The 22895-nt window shown below is 39.4% G+C and overlaps 1 protein-coding gene across 1 annotated transcript in view; it reads right to left on the reverse strand.

The window, feature by feature from the left end:
* Positions 1-985: 985 nt before the first annotated feature.
* The window catches only part of DNAH3 (dynein axonemal heavy chain 3), a 49834-nt gene continuing 27924 nt past the window's right edge, over positions 986-22895 (reverse strand). The window contains exons 38-60 of the mRNA XM_058815735.1: positions 22151-22280; positions 21436-21672; positions 20945-21048; positions 19636-19930; positions 18999-19178; positions 17857-17980; positions 17612-17768; positions 17023-17166; positions 15809-16475; positions 15533-15698; positions 14986-15202; positions 13878-14060; positions 12793-12991; positions 9753-11894; positions 8565-8790; positions 7956-8200; positions 6492-6608; positions 5540-5694; positions 4638-4805; positions 3724-3866; positions 2978-3182; positions 1682-1819; positions 986-1504 (exon numbers count right to left, since the gene is read on the reverse strand). Of these exons, the coding sequence (XP_058671718.1) occupies positions 1151-1504; positions 1682-1819; positions 2978-3182; positions 3724-3866; positions 4638-4805; positions 5540-5694; positions 6492-6608; positions 7956-8200; positions 8565-8790; positions 9753-11894; positions 12793-12991; positions 13878-14060; positions 14986-15202; positions 15533-15698; positions 15809-16475; positions 17023-17166; positions 17612-17768; positions 17857-17980; positions 18999-19178; positions 19636-19930; positions 20945-21048; positions 21436-21672; positions 22151-22280 (6696 nt within the window). The 3' untranslated portion in view covers positions 986-1150. The remainder of the gene's footprint in view (positions 1505-1681; positions 1820-2977; positions 3183-3723; positions 3867-4637; positions 4806-5539; positions 5695-6491; positions 6609-7955; positions 8201-8564; positions 8791-9752; positions 11895-12792; positions 12992-13877; positions 14061-14985; positions 15203-15532; positions 15699-15808; positions 16476-17022; positions 17167-17611; positions 17769-17856; positions 17981-18998; positions 19179-19635; positions 19931-20944; positions 21049-21435; positions 21673-22150; positions 22281-22895) is intronic.

A 22895-nucleotide genomic window follows, 5' to 3' on the forward strand; every position in this document is an offset into this window, starting at 1 on the left:
CTGTGGGGATTAGTTAATCACCGCACAGCTCTTTGAAGATGCTCAGGCTATTTTATTTTTAATTAATGTTTGCAAGCTACTTTGGGCTTCTCTGATGAAAGGGCTTAAACAAGTACAAAATTTCAGGCAGTTGTTAGTCCAGCATGCAAGAGAGCAAGATGAGGAAGTTGGGGTAGAGTCAGTTTTCCTCACTCTGGCTGGTATGGGGCTGTGTTTGGGATTGGGCTGAACACTGGACTGATAACACAGAGATGTTTTGTTATTGCTGAGCAGGGACTGCACAGAGCCAAGGCCTTTTCTGCTTTTCATACTGCCAGGCTGGAGAGGAATTTGAGGGTGTCTGGGAGGGTGGGAGGAGACAGAGCCAGGACAGGTGACCCCAAATGAGCAAAGGGACATTGCAGACCATGTGGCATCATGATCAGTGTGTAAAGTGGGGGAGGAGAGGGGGACATTTGGAGTGATGGCTTCCCAAGTCACCATTCCATGTGATGGGTCCCTGCTCTCCTGGGGATGGCTGAACACCTGCCTGCCTGTGGGAAGCAGGGGATTCATTGTTTTACCTTGTTTGTGTGCATGGCCTTTGCTTTCCCTATTAAACTGTCTTTATCTCAGCCCATGAGATAGTGGGGGGTGAGTGGCTCTGTGGGGCTGGGCTGCTGGGAGGAAGTAAAGTGAGCCTGTGGGAGAAAGAAAACAGCTCCATGTGTCAGGTACCTGGAATGTGTAGGTAAATATTATTGAAAAGAAAAGTGATATGGCTCAAGCATACTGTTCTGAAAAATGGCAGCTCCCAATACACGTGCTGTGGAGAAGTTTTCCATGGAAATTCTGACACATCATCAAGGAATGACTACAGTTTTCTAATACAGCTTGGGGAGTTCATTCTGTCTGAGGATTGGAGGATTGGTCTCATATGTTGACAACAGAATATTCTCATCTCCTCCCTCCTTGTCCTACATAATCCTGAGACATAGAGGTGGTAGGCAAATCCAAAATCTTTTTGCAAGAGTTGTAAAGTAGATTCCCAGTAAAATCAGCATCAAAACTCTTTAGGCCCGATTTCATTAAAAAAACAAAAAACAAACAAACCAGCCATACAGCCATTGAGGAGTAAAGCAGATCTTTACAATCCCAATATTGCACCCTCTCAGTCATCCAGCTGGCACAGGGCTGCCACACCTCTATTTATCCAATGTTTCTGGGGCTTGTCAGAAGGCAGTTCAATGGACAGAACATAGTTGGTTGAGTGCCCAGTGGTGGATAAGATACCTCTTCTTTCACTTGTCTTGTACACAGGGCATGAATAGATGTTCTCATGAAGAAACTTGGAACTTTCTCCAGGTTTCAGCCATATTATGGGCAAAGGATCATAGAGGATTTTTGGTAGTGATTCTCCAATTACCAAGGATTCTCTATCCCATCGGGCACCTTCCAAGAAAAGGCCTCTCACATAAGCCCCATCTTCTGGCATTTTCTTCATTGTGAGCTCCTGTTTCATCACCTAGAACAATTAAACCATTGCTTGATTTTATCTGGAGTATACTAAATCCTGTAAGTGACAATCTGAAATTGCTCCTTTAAATAAAATAACTTTTCATCTGAAAACTCTATTTCTTGCTGCCCCAGAACATGTTTCAAGCTGTTCATGAAAAACAAAATTCTTCTGCATTTTTCTTACCTCAAACTCAAAGCCAACGTGGTCAATTGGGATGGTGTATTTTCTGGCAAAGTTTTGTAAAACACCAGTCAAAAAAGACTGAGTGAAGAAGAATCCTGAGAGCCAAAAGACTGTGGGTGGCCCCTTGTCAACCCAATCCTGAATAAGGAGAGAGAAAACAAATGTAAGAAAAAATCCAATATATTTGTGGCTTCACTGTGCCAATTCACCAGAAAAGGATGTTTTTTCAGACTCCCTCAAACAGCACAATGAGATCTAAGCCTTGATGGGACCCTCTGCATCTTTCCATCAATTTTCTGGTTCTAAAACAACCAGAACTCAGTGCTACTAGAAAAATTTCAGAAAGTAGCATAAGCATGTTTTGTTTAGTCTAGATAGTGGCCTTCAAAAACAAGAGAAGTAATTGAATTTGGACACTTTTATCAAAATACTTTTTTTTACAGTCTTGTAAACACCAATTTCCTAACATGAAAAAGACCAAATTCTTTTCCATTCTTCACTGATCAATATCTCTTCACTGATCACTGTGAGGGCACTCACTAAGCCTACATATCAGATCCTAGCAGAGGAAATCATTCCTGTACAAAGATGTCACACAATGTCCACATAATGCAGTAGGAAAAAGCAAAACAAGGGCAGAATGTCTTCACACTACTGTAGGTTATTTTGAGTCAAAATGCTCTGATCCAGCAAACAGGAAACTCTGCCATTTCTATAAATCTCAGACACTTCTTCCTAGCTTTCTCCTCTCCTGACTTCTATGGGGTTTCACTACATCTCAGCAGCTCACTATTTAAGGTACACCCAAAATTTTAAGTAGTTTTAAGAGTGCAAGGGAAATAATGAAATGGCAAGTTAAAAATAAAATAACCTGTTCAAAAAGTGTGTGAAATGGTGTCACATTTTATGAAACTTGAAAGATATTTACAGACACATATATGAAATTTCATAGTGCCTTTTATGCAGTGGTTCTAAAGCATTCTCACACCCAGCTCACTGTCCTTTCAGCAAGGAAGTCATTAAGACACCAATTCAAACTAAAATGAACCTTCTAGAAATAGAAAGATGGAAACCACCAAAAGCAGCGCTGGATTAGCACCAAGGGATCACAATCCCAGCTCACCCTGGGCAATTGCCCAGCTGACTGCAGTGCTGCTAATGCAGCCAGGAGTGTGTGTGAGCAGCTCACAGCCTGGAGCTGCCCAGGGGCTGCTGGGCAAGGACTGCACTGACACATTCTCCCCATCCACCTTCCAACTGCAACTCCCCAGACCCCTCAGGGTCAGCTGAGCAGACCTGGAAGAACTCCAAGCGACAGAGGAGATCGGACACGTAACTTCCCAGAGGCTTCAGGGATGGATAGGATTTGGCAGCCCACATGGATGGCACTTTTCCTATTAGCATGCTGTTGAAAACATCTTCCAGCTCAGAAGACATCAACACTTGGCCTTTAATGGCTTTGCCTATATTAATGAGGCTGCTCCGAACAACTTCAGTAAGCCTTGAGAGAAAACAAAGGAATTGTCATTATTTACTTCTTATTACCTGGCTAAATACCCCTCAGTCCAGCTTGAATGAAGGGTTAATAGAAGTGGTAAATGTCCTGTCAGAAATTCCTTATCTCACCGGTAGTTATCAAAATTCTTACGTAACTTTAGAAAAGCAAACAAATTAGAAACACACACGGGAGAAATAAAAGACAGTGAAAACTTTCACTCTAAACAAGGGAAATCAAGTGTCAAGAGCTTTGTAGCACTCATTGTCATAGTGTGCTGTGAATACTGGGGCCTGGGTATCACATAGGCTGCTCTCCCTCAGCACAACAAACCCAAATGTGATTTAAGTTCATACTCCAAGAATACAAGTACTATTGCTATGTTCAGGTAGTCAGCTGCAGCTTTCAAGTCTTTTTAAAAGATTCATCCAAAGCAGAATCTAACATGTTAGGGAAAAAGGCTTGTTTAAGGCTTGTGAGCAGCTATCACCAATGAACACAAGCATATTTCAGTTTAAGAAGTGCTACACCAAACACTGAGCCATACCTGTTAAATCGAATTAGCTCTTGCCTAAGAACTGTGTTCATGGACTCTTCATAAAGTACTGGGTATGCCTTCATCACTTCTTCCATATCAAAGCTACTTGGTAGTTTGGATAGGATGTCCTGTGCCAACTCTTCAACAACTTCCTGAAGTCACAAGTTTGCAGTGAATAACAAATATTCCTTTTCCCCCTCCTATATTTATTGAATAAATTCCATAAACCACTACAAATTTTATTTTTTTTTCTGTAAAACTACATAGGTATTTTAGTCCATTTCCTAAAGATACTGTGCTTTTATGCTCTTACTTTCAGCATCATTCTGTCTGTCTCTGCATGTGCCTGCTTGCTCCTTCCTTCTCAATAATTTTCAATTTGTTAGTAATTTCTCATTTGCAACAAGGTTTTCTAAGGAGACAGGCTGGAGAGCAGACAAGCACAATCCCTTTTCTGCCACAGTGAAGGACAAGACAAAGCATGCAGCATGAGCAAAATAAGGGGAAGACCCCATGAATAACTCACCCACAAGAGAAGCTTTGCTTACAGAATATGATCACTAGACAAGCCTGCAGGAAATGAGGCTCCATCAATCCCACTTTTCAAGAATCCACTTGTGTATAAAATACAGGATGCCAAATCTGAGAGGCTTGAAAGGTTATTTATGTATATCCCAAAGGGGCATGGATTTGGCAAACTGAGCTGCCAGGACTTGTGGTATTAATCTGTTTGAATGCAAAGTCATGAATTTGTTTTCCATCTTTAAAGGTGCTGTGCCAAATCCATCTGATTCTCTACAGGGACATTCCCATCTGCTCCCAGAGCTACACACATGAGATGAGAGGTTGGATTACTCTGAGACCTAGGACAAGCCAGGAAAGGGCCTTTTCAGAGTGCAAATTGATCTTTCTTCCCCAGTTACCTGAGGGGACTTGCCAGCTCCCCCTGCTTCTCTAGGCAAAGTCAGGAGCACTGCATGGAAAAGCTGGTTGGTCTCCTGGTTATCCTTAGTGATATCTGCATTTTCATGAAGCCCAAACACTTCAGGGTGTGTTGTAATTGGCAAACTTCGTATGTACTCAATGTAAGACTGTAAAACAAACGTTCAGATGCCAGACATCATATAATGTGATAGTCATAAATGATCCAGCTGGGACAGAACCTTCCCATTTACAACTAAAGATGGCAGTTCCCTGTAAAACACATCCAGGAATTGACTGACTCTCCACAGAGATAAATATAAAAGTTCTGAGTGATTCAAAACCTCATGGAGGAGTTGTTATTACCACCCTCGTGTAAGTGGCAAGAGAAAGGAACATAAGAAATATCCAAGGAGTGCTGGTAGGAGTCACAAAAGGATGCTGGATGTGTCATCCCTACAACTGTGGGATCTGAGCACATTCATTATCTCTGTGCAGCTGTTAGAAGGGAAAAAGAGAATGGAAATTGAGTATACACATGCCATTCCACCTCTTCCTCCTGATTGCTGCTTCAAGGTCAGACTAGTTGTGAGAAAGTGCAGAAGTACCATGTGAATTCCTGCAGGCTGACTCCTACTGGCCTTCTAGAACTGTATTGGAAACCTGCACAGGGGTGGCTTCTCTCTTCATCAAAAATGCCAGAGTATTGGATGATCTCTACATCCCCACTGGGGTATGGCAGATATTAAGTACCAGATTCATATTTCATACACAAGATACATTCTGGCATGGCTTTATGATATTATGGGGTATATTTTCTATTTGTCATATTCAGCATTATCTAAGCACAGTGTAGCTAAGTTCTTCCCAATAATTCAGAGAATTTACACTTGTTGTCTCTCACCTCATAGGGGCCATGTGGTGGTATGTAGTAGTCACCTCCAGCTGAGAGCATGTACTTCTCCTGCTCTATGTCCTTGTTGTAGACTGTGGAAAGAAGGGACAGGAGAAGACGCCTGTCTTTATCATCTGTCACTCTGCCTCCATAGTTACACTCCCCTGGAAAAATACAAAGAAAATCAGGACAAAAAAACTGAAATTAATGAACAAATAAAAATTGTTTTGCAACAAGGTGAAACTCTAGTAAGTTGAAGTTCCAAAGCTCCAGATCTTCCAAAGTTTTTAGGTTTTATGCTTTAATTGATTCAATGGAAATTCAACACTTGAACATCTAAGGGCTAAATTTATGTGTCTTGATGACGGAAGGTTTAAGGAACACTATCAGCTGGTCTGAGAAACTGCTGCTGAAAATTCTTTTTCATAAAGCTAATCATAATATTAACAAAAATCAAGAATGACAAGGCTGACAAAGGAGGTGCCAAAAAGCAGCTTGTCTCCCTGGCGAGAGAGAGAATAGAACAGCCACAGCACCTGAGTTATTTACACACATCAACACCTCCTGCTTTAAACCCCTGAGTGTTACCATATCCTCTGGGGAAGCCCCAAGGCTTCCTGTGTCAGTCTCACACTGATCAGCAAAGGTGAACCAGAGGCTCATGGTTTTATGGTTTTATTTGATGAGCATAAAGCAAAGACCAGGAGGTTTGCTGGGCCATCAGTAACTGTAGCCATATACAAGTCAAAACAACAGTGACATCTGAGGGTTTGGGATCCGACTCCAATTGCAGTCCAACTCCAACATCCATCCAATGACAATCCCATTGTTTGTGGAAGGCCAGTAAAACCAACCAGGGTGGAATCCACTCAATTTGTTGAGAACTCAGCAGTTTATCAGTGTATCAGCTGAAAGTGCTCAGCAAAGTCAACAAACATGTGAGAGGACGTAATGTCTGTACCTGTTAGATAGGTCAGAGCTTCAAATGGGATCTCTTCATATTCATTCAGAAACATCTGGATCTGTTGCATGCTGATCCTGAGGTCAGACTCATTGAATTCATATGGAATATTCCAACCTGTTCAATTCAGAAGAGATACACAGGTATTGCAGTGGTGCAATGTACTGACAGCTGGGCTCAGGAAATGCTGGTGTTGGTACTACACTGCTCCTGCAGAGCTGAACATACAACTGCCACATAGTCTAGAAGCAGCCTAGAATATACCAGGCTGTTTATTAAACATAAGCTAATTCTGGCATCACAATATCCTGAATATTATATTTTACCTGCTTGGTACTTTAAGCTAATCTGTTGCTATCTGGAAACAATGAGAATAGGAGTTTTTAATTCATTTACTGATTTCAATTTTTAATCTGCCCATCTATTAATACTGTTTGCAGAGGACATTCACAGTAACATTACAATAAAACAAACAAGCAAGCAAGCAAACAAACAGTAACATACTCCAGATGAAAGAATTCTTCAGAAAGCCAAAATCCCTAGTGCAAACCAAAAATAGGGCTATTGATGCAACTATCCTTCTTCACCCAGATTGTTGGTCACATTAGCAGTAGATGTTACATTAGACAATGGCCTCTAGAAACTTCAGTTTTACTCTAAAGCAATAAATCAGTGTCTTCATACTGGAAGTTTAGTGCTTATTTAAACAGCTGACTATTAAAATAATCACAGTGGCTTTCAGTGAAAATGTAATATTTCCTAACAGCAACCTGTTATGAGGAAGACAGACTCAGCTGGAACGGAAGACTTCATTTACACAAGGGCAGAGCATAAATTTTATATACTTATAAAAATGGATTCTCTAAGTCCATACATTTCTATGCTATATAGAAATTCTATAGTTTCCTACATATTTGAAGATTACAGAAAAAGCTGAAGCACAAATCTTATGAATACATATATTTTCATTGCTATGTTATAAAAAACACACTGCAGCTACATAGATTTGTTTCACACCAAGTAAATATATGCACGAAGTTTGATAAAACAAAGTATGCACATAGTAACAAAAGCAGAATAGAAGACATATTTTTAATTATAAAAATTTAAAACAGATCTGAATTTGATTGTTACTAAGAACCACAGTAATAATTTAATAATTTAGTAAGCTATAATTTCATGTAACTACTGTATAATATATTAATTTGGAAAAATAGTACTTTCTATTCTTCCCCAGGGTAATACTTTTAACAGCTTCAAAAGTAGCTTTGGCTGAATAAGAATCCCTGCAAATAACAGCTTATAGACTTTATGATGTTCTGTGCAATGCAGATTGCACTCTTGTAATAGTGTTAACAGTATAACAATTAACAAAACTGCCTTTTTACAGAGAGACTCCAGCAATGCATTTCAAAAGCACAAATTGTGTTTTTGAAATTAAGTGCAAAATAATCTAAAACTTACCCAGTGGGCCAAAGTTTCTCCTTTCCTGCACAACAGCATGAAAAAAGCAAAGACCAAAAAGCAGTTTTTGCCACATTTTTGGCTTTTGGCAGCTTTTAAAAAACACAGGGTCGGAGATGGGATCGTTCAGGTAGGAGCGAAGGAGGTTCACTCTGACACCTTTGGGAGGCTCATTTGTCATTTTGATGCCATTCTGGAGGATACTAACAGGAAACTTTTCTGATGGATAACTAGTTAACCACAACCTAAAAAGTTTGACAAGCACATAATTAAAAAATCATATAATAGTAAGAGTAGTAGTAATAATAATAATTTTAAAATCAGTAATATAATCCTGCATCTTGATCTTAAGAAGACTAAGTTTTACTACTTGCTTAACTATAAAGATAACATCTAAATTTGGTCTAAAATGCAGGCATAAAGTAGATTATATTGGACAGGTAGAAAAGATGACCTCTTAATTATGGATCTTTATTTTACCACTGCACATAAATCATATGAATGTCATACTCAGGCATTCTTACAGAGGTATTTTAATTTCTTTTTAGTAGCATCTTCAGCAAACAGGAAATGCTCACATTAAAAAGTGCAAAATACTAAAATTCCTACCTGAACTTATCATGGGTATTCTCAGGCACTATAACTTCCTCACAGATTTTTTCCAAGGCAGGCATCCAGCTGGTTGCAAGATGGCAGTTTTGTAACACTACCCAGGTTCCATCAGTAATAGCTTGATAAATCATTTTTTCTGCTATTGGGCCCTGGCCCTGGCCCAGTGAAACTGTTTGAACACTTGAGCTTCCCATGCTAACATCATCAGCAAATTTTAGCAAACCTGTGATGGCAAGTTTTATACATGCAAAAAAAAAATACAAAGTCTATCAGAAAGTAGAATATGTTATATTCATTGTTTTTATAATTTAATTAAAGGGAGAAAATTCAACAAATATTTTACTCAATTAAAAATAAAAAGAAAACACAAAAAAAACCCACCTCAACAACCCAGAAGTAGTATCATATGCTGTATCAGTCACTGTGTCTCTGAGGCATATACTAAAATTTAGGGGTATAAGGTATTAATTAAAAAAAAAAGAAACAACACAAAAACCAGCCAAGTTAAATGGCTGACCTCTTCTTTGGCCCCAGGTGTTCAGTTCCAGGCTGCACAACAGCCCTCAACTCTATTGGATGGGTACAATTGTTTATGAGAGTTGAGCTGCAAACTGGATCTTTACATCTGGCTAAAAATAGACCTCCAGCTTTGCTATGAAAATCAGTACTTTCTGGAAATACATCCTTATGGTATGGCTCCATATTACAATTCTTTTGGCAGAAAACCAGATTTAAAAATAACCTGGGTGGTTATACTTTAAAGGACATTCAACAAATGTGTTTTTAAGTGTGGCCTATACACCATTTAATTAGTAACTGAGAGGGAGGAAACTTACTGGAGGAGGGGTTGCAATAAAGACTGGGGCAAACCTCCAACACCCAGTGAAAGAACTGTAATGCAGGTACAAATTATAAACTGGTCTGAATGCTTCAATCTGTTAGATCCCCAAATTGCTGCTCAGAGACTGAGACATTTCATCACCACTACTTTCACTCCACCCCCTAACAATTTTACTACTGTTGTTTATATATGGGCAGATGCCAGTGTTTGATATTCCATCACTGCTGTATTGTACTTTAAAGACATTTTAAAGATCAGATGAGGGGGCCTTCACTATTAACAGTTTAGTCAGACTCAGTGACATTTAACCAGACAAAAAAAGATTTTTTTAATACCAATCTCACCTGCCATAGGATCAGCACCAGGTGATAATATAAAAATCAAAGGGGCACAACAATTTGAGTCACTGTAACTTCTTCCAAGATCAAATGTAGGTGGTTCAATGAATGTTCTTCCCATGTTTTCCACGATGAAGGTCCGCACTGCCGGAACAATTTTGTCAGGTCGCAAACACCTGAGAATAACCATGCGATCCAACCCCGTCAGTGAGTCCCAGTCATCTGGCAAGGCTTCCTCATGGGGCCTGACAGAGTCATAGAGTGGCTTCCACTTGGAGGAATTGTCTCTGACATGTTCCATTAGTCCCTGCAGGTTGGTCAGGCCAGATGCACGCACGATCTCGGCCCATGATTTGTTAGACAGCCAGTCTGGAGCTGGGTTGGGGTGAGGATTATCGAGAGCAACACCTCCTGTCAGGAGGAAACGCCAAACTGCATCATCTATCTGGCCTTTTCCCTTCATAATGCCTATTGTTAGAAGGAAGGAGAACAACAACTTGTCCTTTTCAAACAATGAACGGCAGACATTATTGTAGATGCTCACTGTGAAATGCTCAGTTATATTTTTAATTCTCTCCTTTAAACGTCCACTCTTAAGACTTTTAGCAATAGATTGAACATACAAGTTAATGAACCAAATCAATGAATACTGGTACATAGGTTCAATGTTAGCCAAGTCAGAGATGCAGAAGAAGATAACAGCTGAATGAACAGCAACTGGCTTATATCCCATTCGAGTAGAATCTATTTCCTTCTCAGTTACAGAGGCAATTTGTTGCTTTTCAGAGATTTCTTCAGACAACTGCTTGGATGAAGACAAAATATTAATTGCTGTTTCATCCTCTAAGATGTTTCCTTCTGAATGGGAAAGGACCTCCAGGATTTTATCTTCTAATTCCTTTAGTTGTTTCTTATTGGCTGCACTTTCTAGAATGAGTTGATTTTTCTTTTCTTCTAGCTCAGGCTTTTCCTTTGCAGCTACAATTCCAAGAAGCTGGTCCTGAAGACCCAAAGGTGTAATCATGAAATTGAGTAGACAAACTTTCACAGCGACTTCAGGATAATAATGAGGATTTCTTAAGTGGGTTGTCATGTAAAACCTGAAGTCTCTTGAATATTCAATTATGTTTTCCCCTAATTTCATGTATTCTACTCCTTGTTGTTTGAATGTTTGCTTTAATAAAATAGGTTCTAAGAAAGCATCTAATTCTTCACCAATATTTTCTAGCAAGACTGGTGTTCCAAGCTGAAGAGCAGTTTCTAATGTCCTCACATAATGTGTGTCAGATAATTTGATAACTGACAGTTTGTTAGTTTTCTCCATATTTTTTATCCACTTGTTAGCTTGCCTTTGAGGATCTATCATTAAAGCCCATCTTCTTGAGTTAGAAACAATTACACCATTGTCAATGGAAAAAGAATCAACTGGCAGTCCAGCAATCTGCCAGGCACGGATTTTGACTGGATCCCCTAATGTATTACTTAAGCTGAAATCACTGGAGCACGGAATGTTCTTTTCAATGCACAGTTCCTGCCACTGCTTTTGACATTGTAGGCGATAATCAACAGTAAAGGCTCCCAAATAAGCCACAGTTCCTGATGACAACAGCACATCCCCCACTAGATCTATGTACTGAATTCCTAACAACCGTGCAGCTTCTGTCCACCTGTCCTTCTCTCCACCCAGACCACTGATCAGCTGCTCAGCTCTCACCAGCTTTAGTGAACAACGTTCAATATTATTCTCCAACTCTATCTTTTTGTTATTCATTTCATCAAACTCATCTTGCAAAGCTTGCAGGCGATCAACAACCTCCTTGAGTTCTGCTTGTTTCACCTGCAGCTTCTGCATTTGGACGTCCAGGATGGCTTCAGCCTCCTGCAGGCGCACGCGCTTTGGGGCCACCACTTTCTGCACGCGGTCATAGACCTCCATGGCTCGCACCCACTTGCACAGGCCTTCACAGGCAGACGAGACGTTTTTTACAACGTCTGGCTGAAAATCTGGGTGATTCATAAACTTCTCTCTAATTTTCTTCATTATAGGAGGAGGAATATTATCCTTGTCATAGGTCTTTAGTCTGTCAAGGAACTTAATATCTGAAAGAAGTTTCTTGGCTGGCCCCCAGAAGTCTTCAATCATTTTACCTATATGGCAAATAAGACTAAAATCAGGCTCAATACAGGCATGTTCAAATTGAAAAAAATACTTTGAAACATAGTATGAAAAATTAACATCAATGATAATGCAATGGAATTTTACTATGCGAAGACTATTCAATAGTTTGAGAAAATCAATACCTAAAGGAATTAATACAAGACCTTCAGCATAACTAACCAATGTCAATATTTATTAACTGCATATTAATTCTAAATCAACTAAGCACATTGAGGGTAACAAATTACTATACAGTCTTTCTTAGCATCATCTATTAGATAAATCAGTAACTGCAGAACTATTCCTTCTTAATCTAGATAAGATCATTTTTGATGAAAGGCATTTGTATAATTCTTATTTTTAATTGAAGGGTTGAACTGTATAGGCATAAGGTAGAAGGAAGAAAAGGGTCTCTTTCCTACCTTGCAAATCCTGCACAATCTCACAATAGCAACATTAAACCACACAGAAAAATCTCGTTAGAATAATGTGTGGCAGAGGTATAACCAGAATTCCCTCTCCCAGCATAACTGATAGTTTGGAAACAGGCATTACAAGGGGAAACACAGGCAGATGGTGCACAGCACACCTCCAGCACCCAGAGTTCCTCAAGGCAATGCAAATCTCAAGGTTGGGTCAAAGCAAGTTGAAGGGATGACTTTGTGCTGGTGTCTGGGATCATATTTACAAAGCTTGTACAACAGCGTCAGGCAAGGGCAGTATGTTAGCACGGCAAAAGCAGCTCTTCACTACTCAGTGTACTTGTCACTGCCAGCAAAATGCACCTCCAGTGCACACAGCTGCATTCATGCCACAAGAACCTCACCAGCACACCACAGCAGCACCCACCCATTCCTGGGGCAGGAATAACAAAAGCTGTGTCATTACCGCTGCCACTGGGGTCGGGTTTCCTCTCTGCCTTAACTGCCCTCATGACACAGATACTCTCCATGACCAGCTTGACAGGACCAGGTGGATTCGTCATGGATTTCACAAGAGTGATGTCAGAAGGATTCAGGGTGTTTAGAGCTGCCTCTGCTGCCTCCAGAGCTGGCATAGCCTCTGCAAGGTCTGCTTCACATTCGTCCTGTGAAGACATTGGACAAAAAGCTGTAAAAACCTTCAGCCAGTACCAGGCCTGCAGCCTGATCACCCCACTACAGCACAGCCTCACAGAACCTTCTCTCTTCTTCAATACCCATTAACCAGACTCTTCACAACATTGTGTTTCTAGGAGAGAAAACTACTTGCACAATTTGACTGCACAGTTTAAAGAGAGAAGGTTTGTAGATAAATTAGTAACTTCTATAAACGGAACCGATAGTTGAAAAAGTCAGACAAGCTTTCAAGATCAAAGTCTCTCTGGTTTAGCAATGAGAATGAAAATAAATATTAGATACCGTTGTTCTTATTTAAATCTCACACTGCTGATCAGGTGAAAAATGGATACTGTGTAGCTTAAATTCTTTATCATATATTCTGATCTCAGCAATTATCCATTTTAAATATCACTGACATTTCCAACTAACTACAGAAAAAATATTGAGGAATCTTGAGGCTTCCCACAGCAAATTCTGTGTTACAGACATCTGGCTGTGGCATAACCTCTAAAGTTATTCCTTATAGGACTACATGCAGCATATGCCAAATTAACTCAGCTAACTCTAAATTAACTGTCTTTGGGTCTGGAAACAGTTAAACTCATTATTCAATCTGCTGAAAATGAGAACGTATTAGTAGAGAAATAAGAGCTATAGAGCTTTTGGAATGTGAACTAGAAAGGGAAGCTATGCAGGACTGTGAGATGCAGTCAGACTCCAAACAGCCTGAATTTACTGTGTTTCTATTAGGAGTGTCATTCATCATCTGCAATTTTGTTAGTCTAAGAGCTCGGCTCACCCCATTAACACATCGTCACAGCTCCCATTTACTTGGAACCCATCCTGCTCCAGGCTCAAGCCCTTGTGCTCTACCTTAATACCCTGGGCAACAGCAGCTGCATCATTGGCCTCTTTTTCATCTGCTGACACTATTGCCTTTTTTGCATCTACTTCAACTGTTTCCTTTTCAATCTTGACCATCATTTTATCTGTTTCTGCAGATGTTTTAATCAGTTCAGGCTGAAGGTCAGTCAGTTCTTTCTGCATGTCTGCAACCTGATGAATACAACAGGAAATCAAGAAGAAATCTGTTCAAGCATTGCATGCATTTCATATCTTGATGTCTTAGGAAGAAAGATTGGAAACCCCTGTAGTAATACAATCTAAAAAAGGACATTTGATTTAAAGAATTAATTCCCTCGTTTATTTTTGCTAAGAGCTGTTTCATTTAACTGTTTAGATTTTAAAAGGTATATTTATCATCATCTATACAATACACTTGCTTTTTTAAGATTCATTAATGTCGATGATGAACATTATATTGACTAATTCTATTTTTCCCTCACAGTCACTTTCAGATAATGAAAGTTTAAATAATGCTTTAGTGCACAGGTGGGAAACAAAATCTTAAAGAAACCTGGAATGGAACACAGAATTTGTGACAGCAACAGCTGCAAACTGGATCTTCTTCATCCAGCAAGTATCTAGAAACCCCTTTAGTTTGTATCTTGGAAAGATCAATCCCTGGATCCCATGGGTTGAAAAAGGAATTATTTATCTGGAACCTGATCAATTTCCTACTTGGAATCTACTCAGAAATTAATGCTTAATATTGTCTTACAATGTTTTTCAATTTCTCCCCTATTTTGGAAAGGGTAATAGGTACAAGAAAGCTGAGGTGGATTCTCCATATAAGGTTTTGAGAACATAATTAAATTTATAACATTTATTCCTTCAACATTTAATGAGTACCTTCATTTTAATTTTATTTTCTATTAAGAGCTATAATCCAAGATCACAGTTTCTTCAGCTTACTAAGCAGAAAACTTTTCCTGCAGGCTTTCTACAGAAAGCTATCAATAGCATCAAGAATATAGTGAAGAACAAATTAATAAATTTTATTTTTGTAAGTTTCAACCGTACAGACCCCACACTGAAGTATGCCTATGGCACATATTCAGCATCTTCATCTGAAACTTACTTGTGAAGCTGCAAAGTCAAGCTTTTCAAGTCCCATAAGATAACGAGTCCTCATCATGTCAACTTCCTCCCTTTTTCTGTTCAGCAGGGACTTGAAGGTGAGAATCAACTCCACGTAGGAAGTTGGTGTCACGTAGTTGTGTCTGCGCAGCGTCGCGTAGTAGCCAACAGAGAGGTCTCTCACACTTTCTTGGAAATATTTGCACACAGACACAACCCTAGGGAAAAATTTTCCACATTACTTTGAAATGCAGTCTGTCTTTAGGTCAACTCTCAAAAAATTACTCTAAGCTTATGAAGTCATATTAGTGTTAGGGAAGGCAGAAATGTATTTTCCCCATTATTAGAAATATTATGGACTCTTCTCTAAGACTGGTGTGGTTTTGAGAAATATCAGATACATATGTCTCAGTATCTTTGACTTGCACTGAAATCCCAGAGTTGGCTTAGCTTTATCCATTTATAAGGACAGATCAAATACACTGGGGGCACAAGGGACAGGGGAACAAACTTTTGCTTCACATGTCTCTTGAGAAATAAACTCATACTCTTTTCTAACGTCATCTTTGAGCTCAATATCCTCTAAAAACTTGTTAGCAACCATTTCCAAAGCATCTGTAGGCCAGGTTTGGAACCAATCAATGGTGCAGCAGTTTATCAGTGAAGGGAACATCCGTAATCGATTCCGAAATGCATCTCCAATAGGACTCATGGCTGCAAAAATAAAAACATGATCATTACCTAAGTTTCTTAGCAGCTAGGAAGCAGAAAAACAAATAAACCTAAAAAAAAAAATTCTAAGAAACAACGCATTGTATACAGACCTAAGACAATATGCAAATTTTTCTTCACCCTTTCAATAAAGAAGTTGTACATAGCAAGGGGCGTGGCTTCAATCTTCCTGTTCTCCATCCTTGCTGCAGCTTGCATTTTCTCAACAATTTCAGCTTTCTCATCCGCTGGAAAGATATTAGGCACGTCCCCAGTATTTAAAAGCATGTTGATATCCTCCACGAACGATTCATCCTTTATTTGATTATCACAGAACAAAAAGGACAGATTGCTGTTACCAACACCTGCTTTCAGCATGACTTGTTTAATATCATCTTTCCATTCACTGATGCCATAGGACTTGGTGATTTCGATCTGGAAGAGCTCAAAGGAGTGCATGAAGGTGGCGAGCTTGGTCGCGCTCTGCCGGCCGCTCCCGCCAACGCCCACCAGCAGCAGGTGTCCATTATCCTGTTTCAGTACCCTGCATATCCTGGAGATGTGCTCAATGGCAAACTGGAACATGACCAGGGACATGGGGGCCTTGCTGATATTGTTGTACTCCTCAAGGTAGTATTCCATCACGCTTGTCAGCTGCTTTAGGTCTGTGATTTCATCATAAATTCTGACAGAAGTGCTTGGCTTTAAATAGTCTCCAAAGAACAGGGCACGAATATTATCATCAGTGACTTTTCCAGTCGGTGAGAGATGACCTAGTACCTAGCAAAAAGGCAAGAATCAACAGATAATTCTAGCTATTAGAGAATTATTTTCCTTAAAGTCATAATAATCCTTATCTACATAGCATTAATATTGCAGAAAGCACTGCTTTTCATGTTCTAGTTACAACCTTGGTCTGGAAAATAATACTGTAGGCTGACATGCAGGTTTCCATATATGCATACCTCACAGAGAGGTCCTGCTGTCAAATATAGCATAGTTCTAAAAAGGCTTCTCAGAAAGGTACCTACTACACCCATTGGATCATCCAAGGAATTATCTTGGGTAAAAGCACAGATAAATGCTGTGCAAGACATTTATTCCACTCCAGGTGGTCCTCTCTACTAACTCAGAATCCCTCAGAAGTTATGAATCATTCTGATATGAATAATCAATGCTGAATAGAAGATTGTCCAAACTTTTTAAATTCACTGATCAAAATACTGCAAAATGCCTCCAATACTGATTTAATCTCAATTAAATAAGTTTAAGTATTTCTGAAAATGCATCAGTATCATCTTGGTCCCAGCACATTACACAAAAATACCTTATTAAAGTTCTGCTTGAAGCTATTTAATGTTGTCTCTTGTACCATCTGAAAGAAAACATTCTTGTCATCATCATCAACCAAGCGATCATAGAAAACTCTGTAAACCTCATGAACCCAAAGTCTGATCAGTTTATCTCCGTCCTGAAAATGAAAATACAAAAGAAGGGTAAATATAGCTCAGGCGGGATTTGTTCAAAGAGAAAAGGTTAGAAATGTCCATCTGGACCCTGCCATACCTTGTACTAAACTCAGTGGGAATCTTTCATTCCCAAGCTATTCAGCACATGGCCCAGCATCTGCTAACTTACCTGGATTCCTCACCTAGTTACCATCTTGTCCTTCCTGCCAACATAAACTGGTACTTTCATGTCAAAGCACTTTTTCTCTACTGGATCAAATCAAATAGTATTAACAAAATGACAGCTCTCTCCCTCAGAGACAGACAGAAAATACATAACAAGGAATTTAGGGACTATTCTGATCTTAAACCCTGCAAATCTATTGAAATCATAGTTCATGTATTATAAAAATAATTAACTTTTTTCACTGCTCTCTCCTACATCAACTTAATAAAACTACAACTTACTTGCAAATGAGTGTGTGGACAGAGCAGAACTCCTTTAATAACCCTGGAAAAATCCCGTAGATTAAAGACATAGTGGGATTTTGAAGGAGTTGGGAGAAAATTATCAACTGCCAATTTATACAGCACCGACGTCGCTTGGACCATCATCTTACCCAGCCTTAAGAAGGAAAAGAAGTACAAATTTAACTTCTGAACATAAATTACAGGGAAAAGACAAAAGTGCTACAGTAAATTGATCCCATTACCTTAGAAATGAAGCATCAAAGCCATTGCTGAAGTGCCAGTCAGTAACTGCAGTAAAAATCCTGGTTAAAATATCATCATTGAAAGCAGAGATAGAGACAATATTCAAGTGCCGTGTGAAGCGTCCTGGAACACACACAGAAGGATGCAGAGAGATTTAAATGGTGAAATATTTTTCCACTTTTCAGCTTTCTTCTTCTAGGATTGCCTGTCATTAAAAAACATTTGAATCTGGCACCAGCTTCATGATTTTGTTTCTGGCAAATTTCTGCCCTAGCAGTGAAGCAAAAGAAATATAAACTGGACTACATTTTCTATAAGTATTTAACTTAAAACAACTGTTTTGAATATATAGAACATGAATCATCATTACAAGGCTATTACTCAATTTAACATTTCAGCTCACATGAGCCTTTTGATTATGATGACACAGTAAAACTTTTACAAAGTCAAGCATCTTGTTATTGGCTTTCACCTAAAAACAATCATTCTACATGAGTAGATTTTAGAAATTTAGCTGTATCAGAAGACTTATTTTCATAAAGCCTCTCAGAACACACACAGTTATACCTGTATCACAGTGTTTATAAGAAGCAAAGCAGCATGAAGTGCCCTATAACAATGCAGCTGTATATAGCCTAAAATAATGAAGCTGCAGGTACATTAGGGCATTTATTTACATAATTTTTTCATTAGAAAATATAACCTCCCTTATGATGCCGTGACAGGAATCATGGACTTGCAGGTAACATTCCTGTAAATAAATGCAGGCAGCCTACCTTAACATCAGGAGATACAACTTCAGAAGAGACTTTCCAGAGACATGGCAAGCAGATGTATTCCCTCCCTTTTCCAAATTACAGAAACCAGAAAAAATCTCCATCGCTAATTTTAGAATAACTTCTGTCATTCACAGTACAATCAACTCTAAAAATTGTTTCTAATGGTGATTAATCTCCCTCTGTCAGAGGTACAGATTTGAACTTGAACATAACAGACCTGAACTTGGAATAACCCACTCAGTGAATGCACCTGTAGATCCACCAGTTGTAGATAAATGTTGAATTTGCCATCAGCAAACCTGAACCCACCCTTTAACTTCAGTCTGCTAGACAACCACCTGCCACAGTAATGTATTTCCTACCTGTAATGTCATTCCTGCCTCCCCCAGGGGGACCCATAGCTGTGACAAGCAGGACATCTATGATGCTGAGGTGGGATGAATCCTTCCTGTCATACCAGTGCCCGTGATCGATCCATTGCCTGAGAAGCTCAATAGCTGGCTGGGCTCCATACATCTCCTTTTCAGGCATGTTTAGGTCATCTATGGAGAACAGAGACATTGAATAAAAAAACATCAGTGTTTGGGAATTCAGTTTTTTCTAAGAAGGAAAAGTAACTGTACTAGAGGTTGTAAAAGGCTGTGTGTTGTTATTCCTGCTGCCCATTGAACTAACCAAAATCAAATACCATTACACCTCACAGGCATAATTAGGGTGATGGCTTAACTAATTGTGGCTGGTGATTTTATGTCATGTCATGTACCACTGCAACTCTAAGAACTATTCTGAAGACAACCACCAGTTAAACCTCCCAGCAAGGGCAGTGCTAATCCTTTGGTGATCCCTCTGGGCCCCTTCCAGTTCAGGAGATTCTAGGATTCTCTGGGTGCCTGAAAAAAGCACTAAGGCAATCCAAATTTACTAGTCTTGGTGAACCACTTCCTTTGCCTAAAACCAGAACAAGAATTATTTTTTAAAAATGAAATAAATATGTCTTACCCACAAAAATTATAGCTTCTTTCCCTGTTGGAGGTCCAAACAATCCTTTTCTTCTTCTGTCCAGCTTGGACATAATAATATCCTGGGTCTGGTTAGCAGATGTTCTTGCAGAGAAGTTGATGAAACTTGGGATGTATTTTTCCTTTGGTAGTTTCAGTAGAAAGTTGTTTGTTATAGCTGTTTTTCCAGTGCCAGTGGGACCCACAAAAAGCAAAGGGACATTATGATCCACATATGTTTGAAGAAAAAACATTTGTCTGGCAGTTTCCATTGTTGGAATGATTAGCTCAGATACCTGTTAAACAGGAAAGTAAAATAAAACATGAAAATCAAACATCTAATACCTTAATCAACATGACTATTTGCAAGCAACTACAGGAACCCTGTAGCACACAAAAAGTTGTATTTTAAAAAGTTCTGTGTTTTAAAAAGTTCTATTGTCTGAAAACCTAAGCTATAACAACGTTCTAGTAAATACCATTGCCCCACTTCTTGTTCAGGGCTTATACAGTCAATAGCACAACCAGTATTACCTAAATTATGGTTCACAGACATTATATAAAGCCTGGAGAACTACAGAGTTAAATATGGCCTAGTTCTGTTCCCCTACTGTGCAAAGGGAAAGGAACATTGGTATGGAAATTTTTTTTCTCTTCCTCATTTTTTACTTATAATTAGCAGCTGTGGATTTGATATCAAGGAAAGATTTTTGGCAGCAGAATGAAATGCCATCTTGCATCTCTCGTGTACCTAATAGACAAGACAATGGCAACTACAGTGGAATGAAAAGTTGAACAAGCTTAAGTTATCCTGAAATTTGACCTGCAGATCTCTGCTGTGCTTCCCTTCCATTCAGTTCACAGCTGCCATCAAAATCTGAGTGCCCCTATTTGGAATGGAGGGGATCCAGGACTCTCAGTACTGTTCCCCACATCCCAGTCTCTTTGCTTGCTTTCTCTGAATAATTCATAGTACAATGTCATGAGATCAACCACTGAAAACAGAAATGAAGGAATGGAAATTCAGGCTTTGGCTTTTTCCCACCATGGTTTCTCCAATATCAAATGCTGTCAGAGAACAAAGCAGAACCCAAATTTTAACCACCAGGAAACCTCAGGGCTCCATGTGCACCTGCAGTGCTGAACTTCCAGTGTTAGTGGTACCAGAATTGAGACAAAAGCATGAAAGGGAGCTCACAGAGACTAATGAAATGTTGCAAAGTAATCATCAAACAGCCTAATATAATTATTCATACCTCTAAATTATTTATTCAAATAATTATTTTGCATAATAAAATAGCAATGTGCACCTTAGCCCCTGGGGCGATAACTTGCTCTTCCTTTGTGATGTAGTCTGTCCACATGGCCCACTGCCCATGGCCACGCTTGTTAAAATAGAAGTCAAAAACACTCCCTGTTAATTGAGAAACACAACATAGGAAAACCCACTGATTAAATTATAAAAATAAACTTCCTTGATTTCAGTGTGAGATTTCCAAAACTGTGAGGTAATGGAAGCTTTCTAGTACACAAGATACACCCCCACACCCCCAGTCTCACTCCCCCAGTGCCATAATCATCACCAAATGATTTTAGGTCAGATTCAGCCACAGTGTTTGAGTATAACTGGAGGCATATGCTACTCCAGGTTAAAAGAGCCAGGGAAGGGCACCCAACTGTGCAGCCCAAGGCCTGGCAGATGGTGGCTCTGCTGCAGACTAAACATCTGCCAGGCACACCAAGTGCCAAGCTTTCTTACTGCTTTATGAAAGGCCAGGTAAGCACAGTTATGAAGAAGCACCTTTTTCTGGGAAGATATTGCTTTTGTTAATCTTCACATTTTTAGGGCGTGGGTTTTGCTCGTTCATTCCATTGAGCAAGTTGCGATAAAATGAATCAAATTTTCTTCTGCTGTCTCCGTCGATGATCCCTCCAATTGTCCACACCAAAGCAAAAAGGAAAAGGCCCTGTAGCCATGAGGTGATCTGTTGAGCAGACATGGTTTCACTGTCCTCTTCATCACGTTCCTTAATTTCATCTAAAACAGATATTTTGAATTTTAGTTAAAAGCCAGTAATAACCAGAAATCCCAATGCAAAATGCATTTTTGCAAAAGTATCCTGAGACAAAAGTAGAGCACTGTCTTCAGTAGAATGAAGCCAATCTACAAATGGAGGATATCGTCTGTGTAAGATACTGTTTACAAATAAAAATGAAATTAGAAGAAAAATAGCCCTCTTTTCTTCAGATGGTAGCAAACAGCAAGCAAAACACAGAACATACTTGCAAGATCATGTTTAGTTTTGTAATGACACAACTTTCCAAATGTGAAAGCTCTGTATGCAAAGAACTATTAATAATACTGATTAGTGAGATCACTGACTGTGTTATATGAACCCAACAGTTCAAATACAGTTTGATATTTCCTTGCATCTTATAGGCTGCATTTTGTGCTGAGACATGAGAGGGAAAAAAAGAAAAATTGAAATAAAAACCAGGCAGCTTAGGGTACTTACCAAGGAGAGAAGAGTAGAGTTTCATCAAGCTGCTACTCAGGTGAAGAGAGGACGTTTTCACCATGAATTTGCAATGATGGTCAATAAAATCTAAACAGGGTTCAACTAGCCACATAAACAAGTCATCAACCTACCAGGAGAAAAGGAAATAGCTGTGTGACAATGCAGGACTTGCCACATTCCCCACTGTCCCTCAATTCACCCTCAGTCAAACATAAGGCATCAGAAATTGTCCAGGTTGGCAGAGAGATCAGGAAAGGGCTCGTGTGAGGTGGTACTGAAATGTTCACAACATCACACCATCACTGTCTGATGGTGAAAACAAGATGCTTGCAACACAGAGAAGTTTTCAGCAGGAATTCTGTTACCCAGTTACTAATCCAGACAGCAGAGCAGAAGCTCAGCCTAGAGAGACTTCTGTTTTGTTTAGGGCACAACAAAATTATTCCAACAGAAACAAAGGCAAGGGTTTCATCCTCCCTTAAAGAGAGGCCCCCTACAGAGGAGCCAGCACAGATACTGTGCCACAGCAGAAATTCCAGCATGCTGGGGCTGACTGGGGCCTGTAGGAGTGCCACAGCATGTGGTATCTGCTCTGTGAACTCAAACTGGAAAACAGGACAGAAATCTCGACCTAACCTTTTCCCAGGGACTAGTACTCAGGGAGATGCACTAAAGGGTCAGGCTGTCTGTTGCTTAAGGAATAATTACTTTACTCTGATGAACTAAGGAAACTATGAATAAA

This window comes from Ammospiza caudacuta, chromosome 17 (genome assembly GCF_027887145.1).
Source record: "Ammospiza caudacuta isolate bAmmCau1 chromosome 17, bAmmCau1.pri, whole genome shotgun sequence".
Taxonomy (NCBI): domain Eukaryota; kingdom Metazoa; phylum Chordata; class Aves; order Passeriformes; family Passerellidae; genus Ammospiza; species Ammospiza caudacuta.